Source organism: Ornithorhynchus anatinus, chromosome 14 (assembly GCF_004115215.2).
Source record: "Ornithorhynchus anatinus isolate Pmale09 chromosome 14, mOrnAna1.pri.v4, whole genome shotgun sequence".
Taxonomy (NCBI): Eukaryota; Metazoa; Chordata; class Mammalia; order Monotremata; family Ornithorhynchidae; genus Ornithorhynchus; species Ornithorhynchus anatinus.
Genome location: NC_041741.1, coordinates 4,281,316 through 4,303,234, shown reverse-complemented (window position 1 = coordinate 4,303,234; position 21,919 = coordinate 4,281,316). Strand labels below are relative to the sequence as shown.

Below are 21,919 nucleotides of genomic sequence, written 5' to 3'. Positions count from 1 at the left end.
GGGGCTCAGTATCTGAGCTTCCGTTACTTCTCCCTAGGTCAGATCCCTTATCCCTCAACTACTTCTCCTGCATCTTTTGTGCATTGTTGCATCCATAACCTTTTCTCTACATATCGTCTTTAAACACTTCAATAAATCAAATCAGTGGTATTTAGAGATCACTTACTGGGTGCAGACTGCTAAGTCCTTGAGAAAACACAATAAAGTTGGTAGGCACAATGTCTTGCCCACAAAGAGCTTACAGTCTTCAGAGGCAGACAAACATCTATATATCTATTTTAACTTTTTCTTTTATCTGTAAATTATTTTTGCCTGCCTCCCCGACTAGGATGCAAGCTCCTTGAGGGCAGGGATGGTGACTTCTCTCTAAGTGTGGTCTCTCCCAATCATTTAGTACAGAGCTCTGCCCAGAGTAGGAGCTGTTGATCGATTGCTTCTACCCACTGGAAATCATTCATTCTTCCCAGTGCTCTGGTGGGGAGTAATTTGATACACTGAATAAAGTGTATAATAATGGTTCTCTGACTCCACAAATAGGAGACATGGCTGAGCTCTTTAAGAAGGTAATCAACAGAATGGTTGAACAGGATTTGCTGTGGTGAGACATCTCAGAAACAACTATCCTTCGCCAAATCCAATTAAATCTCTTAAACCCTAATAGGATTCTGAAGTTCCTTGTGGGGAGGAAATGCATCACTTCTCTGTACCTCCCGAGCAATGCACCCAAGGTCACCCAGGAGACAAGTGGTGGAGCTGGGATTAGAACCCCAGTCCTCTCATTCCCAGGCCCTTGTTCTTTCCACCGGGCCATGCTGCTTCCCTATCTGATCGATGGGCATGACAATGAGTCTGTTTCTCATAGAGCTGAGAAATCTATTGTCCTCACGGCCACTGCAACAGCCCTGTGCGTAAATTCATCTGAATAATTACCTCCCCATCGACAGCCTGCAAGCCATACTGTTCACAGATGGAGACGAGCTTCTTCTTATTCAGATGGCCGTCTCGTGTGATGCCCAGGTTCTCGCACACCTCCCGCAGCTTCTCTTCGATCCAGTCTTGGGTAGGGGGGGACACGCTCTGAGTCGCAGTTAGGTCGTCAGGGTTCCAAAACCGTAACTGGCCTGGAACAACAGGGAACCTTTCACGCCACCGAAATGCCCGCGGAAGGAATCTAAGGTTCCTTCCCTCCCCAATTCCACCTCCCAAAAGCCGCCACGGGTGCCTTCTAAAGGCAAGGATGGGTGCTACCGAAGCACCGTCACTGAAAATGAAACAACTTGGACATTTAGCCCGCCTGGAACAGGCGCTTCAGTCCATAAGGTGCTAACAAGCACACACACTTGTTCGGGATAAAGGAGGAAATTAAAACAGCCTCCGGATGCTGCTATTTCTGCCCGGCCCAGTGATGTGAACTCGGATTGTGGTGCACTCTTAGAAGGAGCTGAGACAGTTAGGAGGTTATCATTAAGACTGTCTTAACCGCTGCTGTCTAATTAGATTATCTCTGCTGTCCTTTCGGGCACAGCCACCGTTAGGCCGCGTCGGGAAGGGAAGAAGGGGATTTCAAGAAGAAAGCATTTTCCTATGATCTCCAAGTTCCCCATAAGAGACAACACTTTGACCTACATGCAGCAGGCAAGTTAGCGAGTGGAACTGAAATTACAGCGAGGGCTCGACTATAATGCTGAAGGATGTGAAACAGAAGCGAATAAAGAGCCATCTGTCCTGGGGGAGTTCATCATTCACCTGCCTAAAAACAGTTGGCAGGACCTGAGGGTCTTGACGGCCCTGTAGCTCTCCATTCTCCCCAGCAGTTCCCCGAATCACGTGGACGCTTCCAGACGCGCATACGTCGTCAGGATCGGAGGTCCAGAGAGTTGGGTGTTAGGGTGGAGAATCCCTGACACTTCATCCTTGGACAAAAGCCCGGAGGAATGAAAATGGCCCTTTCAATTCATCTCCGACCTTCTGCTGTAGGAACACAGCCTGCTGCTGCTACTGCACATTTTCATCTGCAGCGACCCGGGGCACACAGATCATTTGGTGTTTGGAACAACACAGCTCACTGGATGGATTAATCGGCCAGCTGTGCTGGGAATTCCCTGACCAACACTGCCACCTAATGGCTTTGGGAGTTGGCCTAATGGCTTTGGGCAGATCAGTCTTCAAAACTACCAACACGCTTAGTATTTTAATATCATTCCCTAATTTAGGTGAAACAGTAGATCTGTAAATCATCCCCATCAACTCCAAGGTGTGGCACGATCCAGATTCTACTTGGGAGCTTTGTCTTAGGTGATGATGTTAGAAGGAGATCCAGGTTCTGGTCCTGGGCTGGCCATCGGTCTGCTGTGTGACCTTAAGCAAGTCACCTAACTTCTCTGTGATTCTGTTTCCTTCCCTGCAAAATGTGGATACAATTTCTGTTCTCCCTTCCTCCCTCTTAAAACTTTGAGCCCCTTGAGGAGCAGGGATTGTGACCAATCTGAAAACCTTGGATTGACCCCAGCATTTAGCACAGGGCCTGGCACCCAATAAGCACTTAATAAATGTTACCGTGACTTTTTTTCACCTGACATCAACATGATAGGGTTCAAATGAGAAAGAAGGAGACTTTTCTTCTTCATTTGAAAAAGGATTAGCTGCTCTATCCCAGTACTTACTCGTTTAAAAGCTAACATACATTAACCTTAACAGCATCCTGGAAAAGTACAAAATTAGGGAGGAACAACTTCCATGCTCTTGAATATGTACCCCCTTTTTTTTTTTTAAATGGTATTTATCTATCTAGCACTTACTACATTCCAGGTACCAAATTAAGCACTGGGGTAGATAGAAGATAACCCGGTTGGATACAGCTCATGTCCCGGACTAATAATAATGTTGGTATTTGTTAAGCGTTTACTATGTGCCAAGCACTGTTCTAAGCACTGGATGGGGCTCACAGTCTTAATCCCCATTTTACAGATGAGTTATCAGGCACAGTGAAGTGACTTGCCCAAGGTCACGCAGCAGGCATATGGTGGAGCCAGGATTAGAATCCAGGTCCTCTGACTACCAAGCCCAAGCTCTATCCACTAGGCCAAGCTGCTTCTTTCTTCAGCTTGCTTCAGCCCTAATGCACCCAATGCGCCCTACTCCTACCTCACAGGACAGGAAAGGCAGAAAGAGAGGACTGAAGAGCTGGTGTCATATTATGACCGTTAGCTTTCTAGAATCAGATCGACTTTCCCAACATGATATTTTAGTCACAGAAGCAAATTTAAGAGAATCTGGAAAGTCTGCAAAACTAAATCCAAAATATGAATGACCTTTACATTTTCTGCAGAAAGGTCATAATCTATGCATTTCATATCTAAGTACAGGTTAGCACAAAATGATTTTTCAACTGATCTTATTAAGCCTAGAGAAAGGAGTCACAGACACCTGACATTTGAACACAACTAGATGTCTTCTCCACCAAAGTGACTATTATTATTATTATTATTATTATAGCATTCATTACATGCTTACTATGTGCTAAGCACTTGGGGTAGATTCCAGAAAATCAGACCAGACAAAGTCTCTGTCCCATACAGAGCTTACTGTCAAATAAGAGGGAGGGACAGGAGGCATCGACCACTTTAAAGGTGAAGAAACTAAGGCCCAGAGATGAAGTGACTTGTCCAAGGTCACAGTGCAGGCCAGTGGCCGAGCTCGGGCTAGAACCCTGGTCTACCAACTCCCAGCCCCGGGCTCTTTCCCCTAGACTATGCTGATGTTATTACTGTTTCCTAAAACAGGCCTGTGAGCAGATGTGGACTGCAAAAGCAGCTTAAAATACCCAATTTTTCACTTTCCAAAAAATCCAAATGTGTCACAGGGCCTAGTTTTGCAAGATGATTCTTGGGAAGCAAGATTACTTCATCTCATCTTTCCTCTTTTAGAGACCAGAAATTAATGCTTCATTTTTGAGTCAAGTACTTCCCTTATGTCTGAAGTCTTCTCTGTGCTGCCAAGATCAAGAAGTAGCATTTATTAAGCCCAGTTTATGGAAATGCCCTTGTTCATTCATTCATTCGTATTTACTGAGCCCTTGTGTGCAAAGCACTGTACTAAGTGATTGGGAGAGTACAGTACAACAGACACATTCCCTGCCCACAACATTATGGAGGACAAAGACAAAGAACAGGTTAAAAAAAAACAGTCTATAGGGGCTTTGCTTTATAGTATATTCAACAGAACATGAATATACATTATACCTGTGTGTAGGGGAGGAAAGATGGGAAAAGGGAAGGAAGGGGAGAATGCTAAAAATGCAAATAAGTCCTTGGAGATCAACTATCAGTACCCATTTTTCGGGAAGTCATAAAAATAGCATTAACTCTTTTCCTTGATTTCCCATTTTCTCCTGGGTATTATGCTGGTGCGTTTGAACATCAATAAAGTTTACTGTTTTTCTTTACTAAAAAGAAAAAGTGTCACAAAACAAAGAAAGCCATTTTGATATCCTGGTATGACTGTAGGCTTGGAAAGAGAGAAAGATAACCAGAAAAGAGAGGAAGTTCAGTTTCCTCAAATGTTCAACGGCTGGAAAATGGCCCCTAGATTCAAAACAGCTCATAGATAAATGCCCAAGAGTCCAACGATGACCCCCTATAGAGGAAGTTAATCCTTACTGATTCATCTTAACATCCTCTAAAATCTTTCAGTGGTTTCCCTTTTATTTCCGGGCTTTTAAGAAAACAAGTGTAACAGGGGATATTTCGGTTTCTTCCAGGTCAGGCCTAGCTCAGTTGCTCTTCACGGTTTGACACTGAGCCACATTATCAGATGGGAGCTTGGACGAAAGAGGCCAAATCAAAAACCAAACCCGAGTGGCCCCATGTCCCAGCTCCACTGACTTTCTTTTCAAACTGCTTTTTAAGTGACAAATTTAAAGTGGCATATTCAATGCTAACACTCTCATCCTCTTCTTCCTTCAGAGACTGTCAGGAGCAGCCACCACATCAAAGAGCCTGGATATTTTGTTCCTAAGGACCTCCTCTGCTCGGCTTTACCTCAAACTCTTCTTTGGGCTATGTGAAGGAAGCACACGACCTCACCACACCCTTCTGAAAAACAACCGTAGACAGGTTGTTTTCACCTTCCACAAGCTTCCTGATAGGGAATAACTAGGACAATCAATACTCTAAATAAATCCTTGGGTTCTTACCTTCGGCTTCATATTCTTCACTGTGCTGGGTCTTCCAGTGCTAAAGAAAAGGAGGGGGAAAAAAGTGAAATAAATTTTATCTGAGAACCACACCTATTCTGCAAAAGACACAGACAGAAGCTCTTAAACCAAAATCAAATCAACTACAGGCTCTCACTAATGCGCTGATGCTATAATCTCTGTGGTCTCGGCACTCTGACAAGCTGTCGGCCTAAACCTTGCCGATGAGACAGATTAGAGTGCAATAAGATGTTCAAAGTGTTCCTTCCAATAAGGACTCTTTTTTTCACATTTAGAAGAGTTGCTTGTGGGACAAAAACAGACGTGAGGGATAGGGGCTGTGTCTGACTGCCTGCCCCAGCACTGAGTACTGAAGAACATAGTAAGAACTTAAATGCTGCTATTACTTTTTTTTTAATGATATTTGTTAAGTGCTTACTATGTTCCAAGCACTGTTCTAAATTCTGGGGTAGATACAAGGTAATCAGGTTGGACCCAGTCCACGTCCCACATGGAGCTCACAGTCTTAATCCCCATTTGACAGATGAGGTAACTGTGGCCCAGGGCCATGAAGTGACTTGCCCAAGGTCTCAAAGCAGACAAGTGGCAGGGCTGGGACTAGAATCCAGGTCCTTCTGACTCCCAGGCCTATGATCTATTATTATTATTACTGTGAAAAAGTGACCTTACAAGGGAATCCATGCAAGCCGAATTGGGATAAAGCAATAATAGAATAAACAAACAATAATAGAAGTCTTCAAGAAGCACTAGGTTGGACCTGTCTTTTTTTTCCCCTTTAAAAAAACAACACAGCCATGCTTAATTTCTAAAGTTTCTAATTTGATCCAAGGGCCAATCCGATAAGGGGTTTAAGGAGCAAGAATGCTTGTCCAATCGACATTCATTCACTGAGCAAGGACCCAAATTTTGCACAACGATTCCTGAACCATCATAATTAGAGTTCTACTTTAGGGAACATCATTAATTTAGATGAAGAACCTGTTAGAAATGCAATGTAGCGAGCTGTGCTGCTACCTTCCTGCCAGCTAATATTCCTACATAAAGGTCTGAGCATGACTGATGGATTTAAATTCAAAGTCACTAAGGACACAGAGAGAATCCAAATCGTAATATAAAAGTTTAATACATCTCATTCAGATTACAACTAAAAGCCATTAATCTACAAGGTTGCCATGGAAACTGGATTAGGTCTCTTTTTTTTGCATTTAAAGCACCACTTCATCAGATGTGATGTGGCAATTCAGTACTTGACGGACGATCGCATTTGCCCTTCTAGTTATGTCTTTCCGTTGTCCCTGGGAAACTCAAGATCTTCTGGGAAAGCAGGTGAATGTAACTCCAGGTGTGCTTGTGTGTGTCTGTGTTTTTTTTTGGGGGGGGGGGGGGAGGGAGGAAGTAAGACCCTGAAGGCTTTCTTCTCATTTTGAAAAACCTGGGCCCAGCTGGATGTTTAAAGGTATGGCCTCTCTTCATTTAGCAGCAGGAAGAATAGAAATGTGTCAACTTTTCCCCCAAAAGGTTGCAACGGTTTCTGTCATGACTCTCAAAGTGTTCCCGTATATCTGAGCAAATCTTCCAAAACGAGATCGTAAATTAATTCTGAGCAGAAGAATCGAGACATTGAGTTTATACCCATCCTCGGCACTCAGCATCTTGGACAGAACAGTCCATTTATTTATTCTGAGCCTGCTGCCTGTTTGTCCCCATCACTTGCCTCCCCATCTCTACTTTGCAGGTGGGGAAAGGGTCTTGCGCTTCTGCTCTACTTTACGTCCTTTCCCAAGCGTTCTGTATGGTGCGGCGCACTACAGAGGCGCCCAAATGCCATAACTACTGCTAAAGAGGAGAAATGAGCGGCATCGGAGTTACAGGACTTGTTAGGCCTCCTCCAGAAGGTCTCAGAAAAGCATACATCCTGCCGACAGCTTCATGGCAATATGGCGAGAGCTTTAGCAATTAGCAACTCCCTTCTCCAGTGGATACAACAGAAATGGAACCGCCTGCAAGAACCACACCTGCTCACCTCGGAACCACCCAAGTCAGTCTGTCTAATGAACCCGCCAGACAGTTCCAGAACACAAAGCCCAGAAAAATGGAAACTCCTGAGATCCAGGCCCAACCTTGTCTCAAAGATGTCTCAATCAAGCGATGGTGTTTACTGAGCACCTACTGTGCACAGAGCACTGTATTAAGCACTCTCCTCAAGAGCAACTCGAATCCTGTGCCAGCTAAAATTAGGGTCTTTGTTCCCTTCCATTCAGGCTGATAACATCACCCTAGGCCTTAGCTGAAGTCGATTCCTTTAGAAGAGAAAAGAGCACTGTGGAATTGTTGGTGACTGAACGTTTTTCATTAAATTGTAATTTCGGCGGGTGGGTGGTGGGAGGGTTCGATTTATTCACAGGTCATTTATTTTCATTCTGTCCAGCTGAAGTGAGTGGCTCAAATAAAAGAGGGGAAGAGAGGGAAGAAAGTGGATGGGATTGAAGGTGGATAGTCCGCCTGGGCATTAGGATAATACCGCCAGATCATGGGACACTATGCTGCAACCTGACATGTTTAACTGGTGATGGTTTATAGAAGACACACGCTCATTATGGGCAGGGAATTTGTCTATTTATTCTTGTTTAGTACTCTCCCAGGCACTTAGTCCAGTGCTCTGCACAGAGTAGGACCTCAATAAATATGACTGAGAAAAAAGATTGAGTGAATTGGCAGGTGGCTTCTGAAATGGAGCAGTTAGGCTAGCAGACGGCAGAAGAGTGATCATCGGGAGCGAAATCAGAGAAAAGAAGCCCAACTGCTTTCTTAACGCTCAAGTGAAACACGACTTCCTTTCCGCCTCCAGAATAATAATAATCCCGACGGCATTTAAGTGCTTCTACTGCTCAGATTCCCCCAACGTGAGGGGCAGGATTAGGAAGACATTCCCCCTTCACCTCTCCAACTGACTTGGATTGTCAAAATGGGGCTCTAGACGAGGAAAGCCTAGTGGCAGGTGAGGAACATCCCTGGCCTTCTGGGCTGACTGTTGCTATAGCTACTCGGTTGCCTCCCCCTCCAAGAAAGAGGAGAGGCCCCCGCCAAGTCCAAACGGGCTCTAATAGCAGCTATTTTGATCCCGGCAGGCTGCCACAAAGCAGAGCGGCCCCATTCCACCGACCCCTAATTCGGTTCAGCTGCAGGCCCTCGTGGCGGCCGGCCTGCGCTGGGGCCTCCTCCATTGTGTGCTTGCCCGTGCCGCTGCCGCCTCAGCTGGTGGGGGGGGACCGTCCTCCCCGTCCCCCGCCCTCATTATCATGCCAAGTGTGCTCGACAACAGCTCCATTGTGGGGGAGAGAGGTGAGGGGTCCCGGGGTCGGCCGGCAACAGGACGGCAGCTACAAAAGGGCCTCCTGGGCCTTTTCGGGGGAAGACAAAGAGAGACTCCCATCGGTGCCATGAACCGTCCATCTCGGTGTCATGTCAGGTATTGTTCCGTCAGCCGGGACGGTTCTACAGCTGGACGTGGGTCCCGCGCACGAGCAGAAGGCGGGGATTTCGGGGATGCTTTACTTTGATAGACACACGCTTTGCTGGGCTCCAGAGCAGATGGCCCAGGTTTCAGTGACCCTGGGCTTCCAGCTCGGAGCCCGGGCTAGCATCTGCAAGCCCGGGCCGTTGACTCACCGCGGCCTCTCTCCTTCAAGGGCGGCAGCCCCTCCTACCCCACCATCTGCTCCAAAAGGACGCACCTTTGTTCCCGGACAGAATATATTGCTAATTAAAACAATTATCGGGGCACACATTGGGGGCATTCTCTTTGTGCACAGGTTGTTTAGCCGACGCTAAGCTGTGTTTGAATTTAATTTTGGGATGGGGATGGGGGAGAAAGGACAGGCGCTGCCAAGATGGAAGCCTGCCATGTGAAAGAGGAATGGAGTGAGGGGGAGAAAGGAGAAGATAAGGAAGAGCAGACACAACTCTCTGCTGCAAATGTTCAGAACCAACTGGCTTCATTTTCATAGGGTCCATGGATAATCTGGCCAAACACATCCAGGGAAATGCAGAAAACACAATGGGAAATTCTGTTAAAGATTCCATTATTTAACTCTGCTTGACATTTTCGAGTGACATCGGCACGGCTTTCTCTCTGGTCTGATTCCCTGTTTTTAAGAGGTGAATAATGGAAGAAGAAAGAGAAGAAAGAAGCAGAGGGGGAAAGAGGAGAATCGGGAGACGACCAGAAGTAAGGGTGCATTGTTAGCTGCAGAAAAGCCAAGCTTATTAAGGAATAGCTCGTCAAAACAGAGTGAGTGTCTAAATCTGGACTCCTGGTGAGCCGACTTGGAGTCAGCACACCAGTAGGGCCTCAGGCCGTGAACAGAAACAGGTACGAACAATTTAGATGAAATTACAATATCAACTTTTCCAATAATGCTACATTTACGTAGTCATTTGCTTTTTTAAAACAAGTGAGCTATTTCAGTCTTCAACGAGACCAAAAGTAGCTTTTCTGGAAGGCTCACTGCTGGACATTCTAACCCAGTTTTTGTTCAGACCTTCTGTAATTAGAAGTCAGGGTTTTGGATTCAATTGTCAGTCTTCCCAAGGGCATGGACTGTAACTTTTGCTTCTGGTGCTCACTCCTCCAAAGTGCTAGGGCTTAGCACAGTGTTCTGTACCCAACAGATATCCAGTAAACACCCCTGATTGGCTCTTACCCTACCAAATCTACACTGAAAGAGATTCTTCTTCAAATCACTTTAGTTAAAACCCTGAAGATCCCTCAACTGTTCTTTTCTAACTTATGATAAAATTCTTGTTAGTTCCATCTACATATTCCCCATGGTGAAAAGCAATGAGCAAAGTATTACATACTGGAAGAGGTTTCAACCAAGGCCGAAAAGACTAGGTATCAACTGATCTAATTGTTTGCCCTTACCTACCCAGTGTGAATAACGTGGAAAGTACAGTGTCTATTGGATTTGGGGCAGGGAATGTGTCTACCAATTCTGTTATACTATACTCACTCAAGGGTACTAAGACCTCACACAGGAGCACTGTACTAAGCACTTGGGAGAGTACAACATAACAAAAAACAGATACATTCCCTGTCCACAATGAGCTTTCGGTCTAGAGGGGGAAGACAGACATTAATATGAATAATGATGTTTAAATTGGGTCATGACCAGAGCCAAGAACACGCTCCGGTACAGGGATGGCCCACCCCACCCCAAACCAATTCACTTACAGAAAAATACCCAGTTTAGGCACTGGGAAACACCAACCTACCACTCCACTGGTCATCAGACCTCACCCCAGAGTAAATCATTTCAGTACATTTCAATACTCCTAAAAAGGTTAGAAAATATGGTTTAAAAAGAAGGAGGAAGAGTCCAGGAGAGAAGAGACCTCTCACTGGGTGATGTGAAAAGTATAGTCTGTTGGAAAGAGCATGGGTCTGGACATCAGAGGACCTAGGTTCTCATCCTGGCTCTGCCAGTTGTCTATGAAACCTTGGGCAAGTCCCTCAACTTCTCTGTGTTTAGGTTTTCTCTTCTGTAAAATGTAGATATTAATGCCTGTTCTCTCTCTTAACTAGACTGTGAGCCCCATGTGGGACAGGAATTGTGTCCAATCTGATTACTTTGTATCTTTCCCAGCACTTAGTACAGTGCCTGGGAAATAGTAATCACTTAAATATAATTTAAAAAAAAATCTGTGGAGCCAAAGGTAGAGTCCAAGAGGTTTCTGATAGCCACCCCAAAAGTCACAGTGGGATAATCAATAAATGAGCACTTTGATACTCACACCAGCCCCTCAGCCTCACATCAGATATTCTTATCCTCTATTTCCCCTCTCTGTAGACTGTAAGCTCCTTTTATGCAGGGATTCCATCTACCAACTCAATTGTATTGTACTCTCCCAGCACTTATTACAGAGCTCTGCACACAGTAAGCTCTCAAACATCACTGATTGATAACTAAATTATGAAATACTCAGACTTCTCAAATGCTATCTTAACAGAACACATGGCCAGTATACGAGGTCTCCCTTCCAAACTCCCCATCCAGGAGTGGCCTACTGTTGTTGCAAGATTAGGAAGATTGCTTGCTGGGAAAGAGTTTGGGGAAGTACTAAAGACACTTGTGAGGTGCCTGGGGAAATTAACTGTGTTGGTCCGGGCAGTGACCCCAAGATGCCCAGCCTTTTGTCACAGGAACACAACATTCTGCTTTGAGTGTAACCTGATCAGCTGCACCGTGCGGATTGAGAAGACCGGAAGGAATAAATCACACCCTGGCAAAAGGGGGATATTTTTACACAAGTGAATCTTTCAGATTTTCTAACAGATCTTCTAGGAGCCTTAAATAGCCGGAGAGACAAGATACAATGTTCCTTGAGACTTATATATCCTTGCCAATTGCATCTGGTCTAATAGCAAATGCATAGCGGTCCCGCCACTTTACACTCTACATTAGCAAATAGTATAGTCTTTAATGGAATTTTTATAAATGAAGTGATTTGGAAAGCAAAAAGCTCAGCACAGCTCATAAACCACTTTTTTTTTTTGGTCACACTATAAAACAACATTTTGAGCTACATCTTAATTGTATTCACATTTTACTTAGGAACATTAAAATGCCATAATGCTGTTCTGGTACTTAGCCAGGACAATCAAGCCAGGCGAGAATTACAAACAGGATTCATCAACCAATGATGATTCTTTATGTCTTTGGATGGAAAGAACTATACTAAAGTTGGCCTAGAAGCAGCTCTGGAAGAGGACAGAGTTGCCAGAGTCTTTCATTCCCTGCCTTATTATCAGAGCTTCACTGCTGGAAGGCAGCATATTTTAGGAGAAAAAGCATGGGATTGAGAATTCAGGAAACTTGGGGTTTGCAGTCCTGGCTCTGTCACAGGACTGCTATGTTCATTCATTCATTCACTCTCTCATGAAATCATATTTATTGAGCGCTTGTGTGCAGAGCACTGTTCTGAGCGCTTGGTAGTGCCCAATACAACAATAAATGGACACATTCCCTACCCACAATGAGTTTACCGCCTAGAGTAGGGCTGACAGACAAGGTCCTGACTTGTTTGTCCCTTTGCTCTTCCCCACCTCCCAGCCCCACAGCACTTACGTACATATCTGTAATTTATTTACTGTAATAAGGATGGTATTTGTCAGTGCACAAGGCTAAGGTCGTGAGAGAGAACACCTTGCACTTAAATCAGCTCAGCCTACCCCTTCTCAAAATAGTCTTTGGTAAAACCATACCCTTGGCCCTGTTTTGCCTTACTTGTGGGGAACCACAAAGCTTCTGTGGAGGAAGAGTTGAGTTAAGAAAAAAAAAAGTTAAATTCAACTTTTGATTTCCTAGAGCTATAGTTTCCTGCAAATTTAAAAACCTGAGCAGAGAAAGAGGTTGAGAGACCAAACAAACACATTCAGGAATCTAAAGCACTGTTTCCCAATTCATCTGAACATTAGCATCTGAAATATTCTGACATCCCACATGGAACTGTCACCGAAACGTGATACGCCCACCAGAAACACCTCTCGGACAAGCCGAATCGGAAGACAACTGGCCCTGTGGCACGCACCTGAAATGCAACCTTGACATTCTAAAGACTTGGTATTAGGGATTGAGAACAAAGGGAATAGGAGTTCTATGCTTCCAATCCTCTCTGCCCTCGGCCTGGCCCTTGGACTCCCTACACACTTCTCCACTGTTCCAGCAGTCCGAGTTCTCCTCTCCCTTGCGACCTTACCTCGCGGCGATCACTGGAAGGGATGTGGGAAGCCCGGGCTTCTTCATTGAGTGGCTCAATCACTGTCACCTCAGCAAAGTCTTCCACAGATTCCTGGAATTCGGGCAGGGAGCGGCGGCCATAGCGTTTTCCCCCTTTGATGTATTTCGGCTGGGCTTCTGGTGAGCAGTCTGCACAGAGAAACACGAATGGTGATGCCACGGGGCAGCCAAAGGAGCGCACGTCTTCTGACACTTGGTTAGCCCTCATCCAGGCCGGGTCCCTGCTCAGAACTTCCTGGGTTTGCATCGGAATTTGGCAAGTAAAACTCGACCTGAGAAGCAGCGTCGCCTAATGGATAGAGCACAGGCCTAGGAATCAGAAGGATCTGGGTTCTCATCCCGACTCAGCCACTTGTCTGCTGTGTGGCCTTGGGAAAGTCACTTCACTTTTCTGGGTTTCAAGTTACCTCATCTGTAAAATGGGGATTAATGTGGGACACAGACAGTGCCCAGCCTGATTAGTTTCTATCTACCCCAGTGCTTGCACAGTGCTTGGCACATAGTAAATACTTAACAAATACCATAAAAAAAACCAACAAAAAAACCCTCAAGTATTCTGAGAACAGGACAATGACTGCTGTGATGACAAGAGGACAGGATTCAAGGTGATTATAGGTGAGATTATTTTCTGCTCTTCACTGTCTCCAACTAAGTTATGTCTTGGAACAGCAGTTCATACAAGCTCAGCAATCAATAGTAATTCTCAAGGGCCTGCTATGCGCAGATGTCTGTACTATATGATGGGGAGAGCACAGTAGTTGGTAGACATGTCCCCTTACAATCTAGTGGGAAAGACAGGGCACTGAAATATTTTTACATTCAAGAGTACCTAAATTAAAACAAACACTATCAGCAAAGTGAGTGCTGACAACAATCATTCTGAAGATATAAACTTAACCGAGAAATTTGTGTCAATGCTCTGGCTTTTAGAAATATTAGTCAACTATGACTACGGAACAAAGAAATACATTAAACCCACTCGCTTCCCACCGTGGAGTAGCAGCTAGAGGTTTACAGATAATTTAGCAGGAGCATTTCATTATGAATTAAAAACCAGAAGACAAACCAGCAGAGTGAAAGAGTATAAATTAATAGGTGCTTTTCTTTTTTGTGAGGCTTCCATGTCATTCAAAATTGGAAAATTAGCTTGCAGGGGATCAGAGGCCTTTTATGTCACCCTGGCCCAATGTTGAATTTTTAAATTCCTGCATTCAGAGTTCAAGAAACAGTGCCAGTAAAGACAAAAGCTAGGAGTTCACCTGTAAAAGAAATGGGCTTTGAAAACACCACCACTTCATCCAAACTATCCTGCTCACTATTCTTTTATTCCACAGTTCATATTCTTTTATTCAACAATCAATAATTTAGCTGTGCAATGAATTATAAAACACACAAGATTGCAAAACCCTTTGATTTCCTCTCATCATACATTCCTTACAGACACAGTGCCACTCGGGAGAATATAGGCAAGGAGTGAGAGGGCTTCGACAGGCCAATTTTAACAAGATCTGTCAGAGTCTAGGCATGAAAGCTGTAGCGTGCACCATACCACATACACAAATCAGGCAGAGACAGGCCAATTAAATGAACTTATGGAACCAAACTGCATTTTTATAATTATTCATATGGGGTTACTAGCAATTCCTATTTCCTATTTTATCTTCAGTGGCTAATGGGGCCCTTACAGTTTCACACTCAAAAAAAACGTTCCTTCTTATAGTACCATCTCATATTTCATTAGAGGCACAGATGGAACCAGGAGCACTTCCAAAGTACTTAGGAAAGAGCAGAGGGAAGAATTTACTCTAAGTACATTCCTGCTAAATTTACTACTGAGTGTACGAATGTACGAAGACTAGGATTTCTGGACAGGTACAGCTAAACATGCAACATTCTAAATGAACAATCTTTATCATAACAAAGGGCATTTTTTTCTAATCTGAGGAGAGTGTCATTTTATGAGCAGTAGAGAGAGCTAAGGTACCACACTAGAGAAGCAGCGTGGTTTCATGGCTAGAGTCCAGGCTTGGGAGTCAGAAGAACCTGAGTTCTAATGCCAGGTCCAACACATGTCTGCTGTGTGACCTTAGGCAGGTCATTTCACTTTTCTGAGCCTCAGTAACCTCATCTGGAAAATGGGGATTAAGACTGTGAGCCCTATGTAGGATAGTGACTGTGTCCAACCCAATTACCTTATATCTACCCCAGCGCTCAGCACAGTGCCTGGCACATAGTAAACCCTTAACAAATACCACAATTATCATTATTATTTTGTGTCAGTTTGCCAACAACACCCACAGATGCCAGTCTGGTAAGAGTTAGTGCAGAACCATTCTCAATGTGTTCCATATTCCAAAATCTTTAGTAACATGAAAGGTCATTAGCAGGTAGGTGGCTTCTGAAGAGATCAAATCCAAGCTGTATACTCTGAAAAGAGAATACGGGACATCTCGGCTCTAAAGCAGCATGACCTAGCAGACACAGCACGGGCCTGGGAGTCAGAAGGACCTGGGTTCTGATTCTGGATCTGCTAACTGACAGCTGTGTCCTTGGGCAAGTCGCTACACTTCTCTGTGCCTCAGTGACCTCATCTGCAAAATGGGGATGAAGACTGTGAGCCCCATGTGGGACAGAGACTGTATCTAACCTAATTAGCTTGTATCTATCCCAGCGCAGAGTACAGTGCCTGGCACACAGTAAGTGCTTAACAAATACCACAGTTATGGAGGAGGGTGATTACCAATATGGTTACAGGCACCCCCCTCCTTCCCACCTCCACTAGGGGTAGAGCCCTTTACAGACTAGCCTGAGGCCCTGGATATTCGAATAATACCACTGCCTCAAGTTACACAGGCTAAAAACATTATTTCACAAACCCTAACCATATGCAGGTCTTTCTGACTTCCAGGCCCTAACTCTAGCCACTAGGCCAGCATGCATATGGGCCATTACACACACACAAAAAAATCCCCTGAATCATCACAGGGGTTCAGATGTCCTTCCAATACTAGGCAGTGTGGCCTACTGGAAAGAGAAAAGGCCTGGGAATCAGAGGACCAGAGTTCTCTCCCCTCTAGACTATAAACTAATTATGGGCAACGAACTTGTCTTCTAATTCTGCTCTGCACAAAGCACTTAATAAATCCCACTGATCGATTCCAATCCTGGCTCTGCCGCTTGTCTGCTGTATGACCCAGTGCAAGTCACTTAACTTTTCTGGACCTCAGTTTCTCCTTTTTGTCAAAGAGATAACTACAGTTCGATCACTTCATTTTCTATCCATTTCACTGACTAAAAATCTTGAAGAGTAATTGCGAGTGATGGTAGGTGGAAGGGACATGAGAATCTGAAAGTTAAACTGAAAGTTTAAACAGGGTCCCCGAGAGCCCAAGGAATTTTAGATCCATGACCAGAGAGACTGCGGCCATTCACTAGGTTGGTTCTCTCTGTCCCTACGTGGGCTTCTGTCTGTCCTTGAGCATTAGGAACTAACACTGAGGCCCTGAGCCCTTGCCCTACTTTACTTTTATACAATGCCACTCTTTCACACAGCCTTAGGACTAGAGTCACTTTTACAGTCCATTTGCATTTGTAACAGAGATGATCCTGGAAAGAGTATATTGGAATTATTTAGCAGTCCCTGGTTTTTCCTTCAAACCTAAAGATTCTGTACAGGCAAAGAGGATACCACACACTTAAAAAAAAGTAGCACAGAAACTGCCACAACTGGCAGCCAGTTACTAGAGAGGGAGAAAGATCTTGCCTTTTCACCCCAAACCTGTCAGGTTCTTTTATTTCAAGTGACATCTTAGGGATGAAAATGCCCAGGATTTAACCCCTCATAGGAAGAGCTCCACTATTACAGGAAAGTGCAACATACGTCAAGAGCCCTGGAGACCTAGATACTCTACACTGTGAGCTCATTGTGGGCGGGGAATGTCACTGTTTATCGTTGTATTGTACTTTCCTAAGCACTTAATACAATACTCTGCACACAGTAAATGCTCAATAATACAATTGAATGAATATTCAAATTTCAATAACCTCCAAATGTGTATCAGTTTGATGGTAAAAGTAGGATTTATCTCAAGTGAGAGGTTGGTTTCAGATTAAGTCTGAGACTGAAATATCTTCCTAAAAATAGATTTACGATTCACTTGTAAATCTGATCTGGAGGAAGGAGGAGGAGGGAGAGAAAGAGGGGAAAACAGAGAACAATGATTAAGATCCCAGAGCTCAGAGAGTTCAAAAGCTGTCTGCTACCTCAATTTCACTTTCCTTTCCCATTTCCTGCACAAATTCTCCACACAAAACAGCCTGCCCTCTCTCAGGCTCAGACAGATTTTCAAGGGAGCGGAAGGTGCTCTGAAGTGAAGAAGGCTTTTCCTTATTGGTAGGGCCCTGTCACATGACGAGAGGTCATAGGAGGAGGAGGAGGAAATTAAGGCCAGACACCCACTTGGTAGGTGAGGTAGCATGAGGCAATGATGGGATTACGGATGTGTGTGGATTGCGGTTCTCAAGAGCAGACTGGGCAGGGTAAAGCCTATTCTAAGTACAGCACCTTGCTTCGGAGAGCACACCTGCTCTCTACATTTTTTTTTAAATGGTATTTGTTGAGCGCTTATTACGTGCCAGACACAATAAACACTACGATAGATACAAGATAATCATGTTGGACACAGTCCCCTTCCCAAATAAAGCTCACAGTCTTCATCCATTTGCTTCTAGAGAACCACGATCAGGGTCACGCTCACCTGCCCTCTAGAACCACTTTGCTTCTAACACCAGGGTGGTTCAGCCGGCCCCCAAAAAGGATTAAGCTCCTCTAAGATGCAGAAGCCCCTCAATGGTTCTCCCAAAGACCCACTCAAGTATTGCCTAGCAACCCAGTTGTGAAAACGGAGATCGCCACCTGCACAGCGACAGTGAACAGAAAGCTATGAAACCACCATGTGCAGCTGCAGCTTATGGGCTTTTTATTTCTGCCTCAAGCCACTCAACCTAGCCTGCCTCTAGTCAAATAAATATGCTGGCCACAATAAAAGCCCAGGACACACGCAAATGCACTTAAAATTATCTTCATACTGCTGCAAGGTAAACACACCCAATTTCCTGACACCAAAGAGCACGTAATGTTGGATAATAATAATAATGATGATGATGATGATGGTGTCTGCTAAGCGCTTACTGTGTGGCAAGCACTGTGCTACGTGCTGGGGGAAGGTACAAGCTAAACAAGTTGGACATAGTCCCTGTTCCACATGGGGCTCACAGTCTTAATCCCCATTTTACAGACGAGGGACCTGAGGCCCAGAGGAGTGAAATGACTTGCCCAGGTCAGACAGCAGACAAGTGTCGAAGCTGGGATTAGGACCCAGGTCCTTATGACTCCCAGGTCTGTGTTCTAACCACTAAGAAGCATTCTTGCTCTCCACTTCCTTGGGCTTGAAATGCTGGGAGAGGTTCAAGGAGCTGCAGCTAGACTGCACCTCAGGTTCCCTGGAGTTGAAAAGGGGAGGTGGGTGGAGAACAGTTTCAACAATGGCCTTTGGGGTTTCCTTCCTTCCCACCTCCTCCTCAGTGCTCTGTACTGGCCATCGGTCTGGGTAGACAGAGAAAGCTGCACCTACTGCCTAACTTTTGAGAGAATTCTTAGAGATGAAAAACTCTCCACACCTCTCTGCTCAAAACCATTCTGTTTTCAGTAGTGTCCTCAGAGCACCCTGCATTAGCACAGGTGGAAAAAGGGAGGGGAAGATAAGCTCCCCTCAAGAAGTTTAGAAACGACATAGTGGAGAAGGGAGGAAGTCCTGCCTGCTAGTTCCACCTCAGTGGTTAAACAGCTCGTGGACTCCAAAGTAAGCAATTTCCCTTCAGAATGTATTTGCCACATTAGTGATCCATCATGCAACCCTCCCCCTAGATCCATCTTGGAGATCTCCTGTTCACCAGAATAAAAGAGCCTTGGCTTGGACTGGCTCCCCTTCAGGGAATTTCTGTCCTAGCTCACCCTTCTCTAAGCTAGGCAATGTCTGGGAATGGGATTTCCAAGGAGGCGGCGAATGGAAAGATGGCAATATTGAGGTTGGACATTGTTCTACTAATTCCCAAATGAGATACAGCTGCACCATCTGATTTAATACCTAGGAATAATCTAATAATTGCCTGCCAAATATAACTGAGTATTAGAGAAGTCTTGTTTTAGTGTCTAACAGCTGCATCGGCATACCAAGATTTCTCAAGTAAACTGGTGAAAATAACTGTCTGATCTTTGATGTGGAGAGACATCCAGACTCATACTCTAATATGGAAATGCCCTGAGTTTTCCAAATTCTCCCATTCTTCTATTCTTGAGTTTTTAAATGGAAATGGGAAGTGGAAGGGGTGGTATACAGCAGGCACCCTTACCTGGTTCTTGAAAGTGCTCTTCATTTGATAAGGTCCTGGATAAAATGAGTATTAGTGCTTCTTTAAACTGGTCAAAGTGAACCTAAGAATAATGAAACAGCAATTACAATTAGCAAACTCATTCTTGAATCCCTGCTCCCCCATATGTCATTCACCCCAACGATAAAAGTGAAAAGAGGTTGGGATTGTGCCACTTATCTACTTGAGGGAATGCCTTCAAAGCAAGCCAAATTTTCCATTTGAAAAGTGGGCTATGGACGATCGAGAACTTTTGACACATGGATACTTTTCTCCATAAAAACTAAAATTTTACAGATGCCGTAACTGAGGCACAGAAAAAGTGAAGTGATTTGTCCAAGGTCACATAGCAGACAAGTGGCAGAGTCGTGATTAGAACCCAGATGAAGAAGCAGTCAAAAAAAAGTTAAGGGACATGCCATAGTCATATAGCAGACAACTGACAGTGCTGGGATTAGAACTCAGGTTCTCCGACTCCTAGGTCCATGCTCTTTCCACTAGATCATGCTGCTTCCCAAAGCCTTCCAAATCCTGCCCCATTATTCTACCCAAGATAGAATTCTAACTAGGTGGCTTACAAATAACCTGCAACTGTCTCAGTTTTCCAAGAGACTTAAGCTCTTTGGGGCAGGGAACAGGTCTAACATTTCTGTTATCTTGTACACTCCCAGGTGCTATTACAGTGTTCTGCACACAATAAACGTTCACTCAGTCATATTTATTGAGTGCTATGTGCAGAGCACTATACTAAGTGCTTGGGAGAGTACAATATACCAGAGTTGGTAGACATGTTCCCTGTCCATAACGAGCTTAATAATGAGATTGATGAACAAAGGAAAAGTAAAAATCCAAAGACAATAGACAGGTCCAATTAGGTCAAGGGGTACACCTGCTTGGGAATACTCCCCAGTAATGGACCCGAATACTTTTCCTAGTCAAGCTTTCTCAGAAATGGAGTCCCAGATTAACTCTCAGCTTATCCTTTCAAACCAGTGTGGTCCACTGTGATAAAACCAGTTAGCTGGAGGTCTCTGGTTGGATAATCCAGCGTGAAAGAGTTAACACTGCTGAAATGTACCCAGATGTCACTCTGTTTCAGCTGAATGCTCAGTGAGATAAAGGGGGGCTGAGGAAAGCCCATCCTTTAACATTATAGGTCCTACATGTCAGAGTGTTGACTTGACGCAGACATCCATTTCCTCTGTCAAAGCCATCTTCAAACTATGTTCTGTTCTTCAAAAAAAGTGGAATGTTTCTTCTGAATACAAATAATACCTTTCATTCCAAGGGCAGAAAACCCTCCTACGATATCTGGTACGGTGAACCACCTCCCTATTTTTACAGATGGGTACAGGAATGAGTCGAGGAGAGGAAGAGTCCACCTTGAGCCTGGCACGAGTCAGCGGCAGACAATTAAACCCAGGGTTCATCCCATTCAAGCTCCTTACGGACAGGGAATGTGTCTGCTAATTCCGCTGGATTCTCCCGAGCACTTAGTACAGTGCTCTGCCCATAGTAAGTGCTCAATAAATACCATTGATTAATTCAAGTCAAATCTTTGGCACTCAACCACTTGGCTAAATGGGAGGGAAGGGTTCCACTTGGAACGAAAGCTTGAATCCTTTCAGTTGAGTTCATGTGTTTCTACCGTGTTCCCGAGGGCCTGGGAAGAGTCAGGGGATAGTAACTCTAACCCGGTGGCTGGGGAACGAGCAGAGGCAGATCTCTTTAGCTCGGCTCACCTATTTCTCTGTCTGCATAATAGCTGCCGGCCTCCATACAGTGAAAATCACAATCCTTGCCTCTCTCTCTCCCTCCATCCCATCTTTCTGCTTCTTCCCTTTCTGTCTTTCTCTCCTCACCTTCTCCCATCTTGCTTCCCAAAGTCCTCCGCCCTCTCTCTCCTATCGCCTTACAGTAGGGCTGCAGGGACAGAAGTCCTAAGGCACAGAGTCTGTCCCCCCCCCCCCAGGGCCACCTTGATTTTGTCAGCCAGCAGAGGGGCCACCTAGGCACTTACCGGGCATTTTCCTTCTAGCTACTTTTGGGACAACGGGAAGCCAGAAAACAAAAGGATTAAATACCTACAGCACACACTGACAGGGGGCGGTTAGCAAAAATACATACAAATAGATCCCCCTCTGAGCAATTGGCTCTGTCAAGCCAGATGCGGGGATAGTTCAGGCCTAGGAGCTGGAGAACCTGGGTTCTAAGCCCAGTTTTGCCGCTTGCTTGTGTAACCTTGAGCAAGTCACTTACATGTTCTGCGCCTCCATTTCTTCATCTCTAGAATAAGGAATTCAATACCTGTCCACCTCTTTTTTTTTTCCTTTTAAACGGTACTTGTTAAGAGCTACTGTGTGTCAAGCATTGTATTAAGACCTGGGGTAAATACAAGATAATCAAGCTAGACACAGTCCCTGTCCCATACGGGGCTCATGATCTAAGTAAGAGGGAGTAAGATTTAATCTCCATT

At 44.7% G+C, this 21,919-nt stretch overlaps 1 protein-coding gene across 6 annotated transcripts in view; it reads right to left on the bottom strand.

Moving 5' to 3' along the window:
• The window catches only part of NIN (ninein), a 78,545-nt gene that overhangs the window by 39,270 nt on the left and 17,356 nt on the right, over positions 1-21,919 (bottom strand). For all 6 annotated transcript variants that reach the window (XM_016226783.2, XM_007663088.2, XM_039914028.1 and 3 more), the window contains exons 4-7: positions 19,426-19,507; positions 12,974-13,143; positions 5,195-5,234; positions 931-1,121 (exon numbers count right to left, since the gene is read on the bottom strand). In XM_016226783.2, coding sequence (XP_016082269.2) covers positions 931-1,121; positions 5,195-5,234; positions 12,974-13,143; positions 19,426-19,507 — 483 coding nt within the window. The remainder of the gene's footprint in view (positions 1-930; positions 1,122-5,194; positions 5,235-12,973; positions 13,144-19,425; positions 19,508-21,919) is intronic.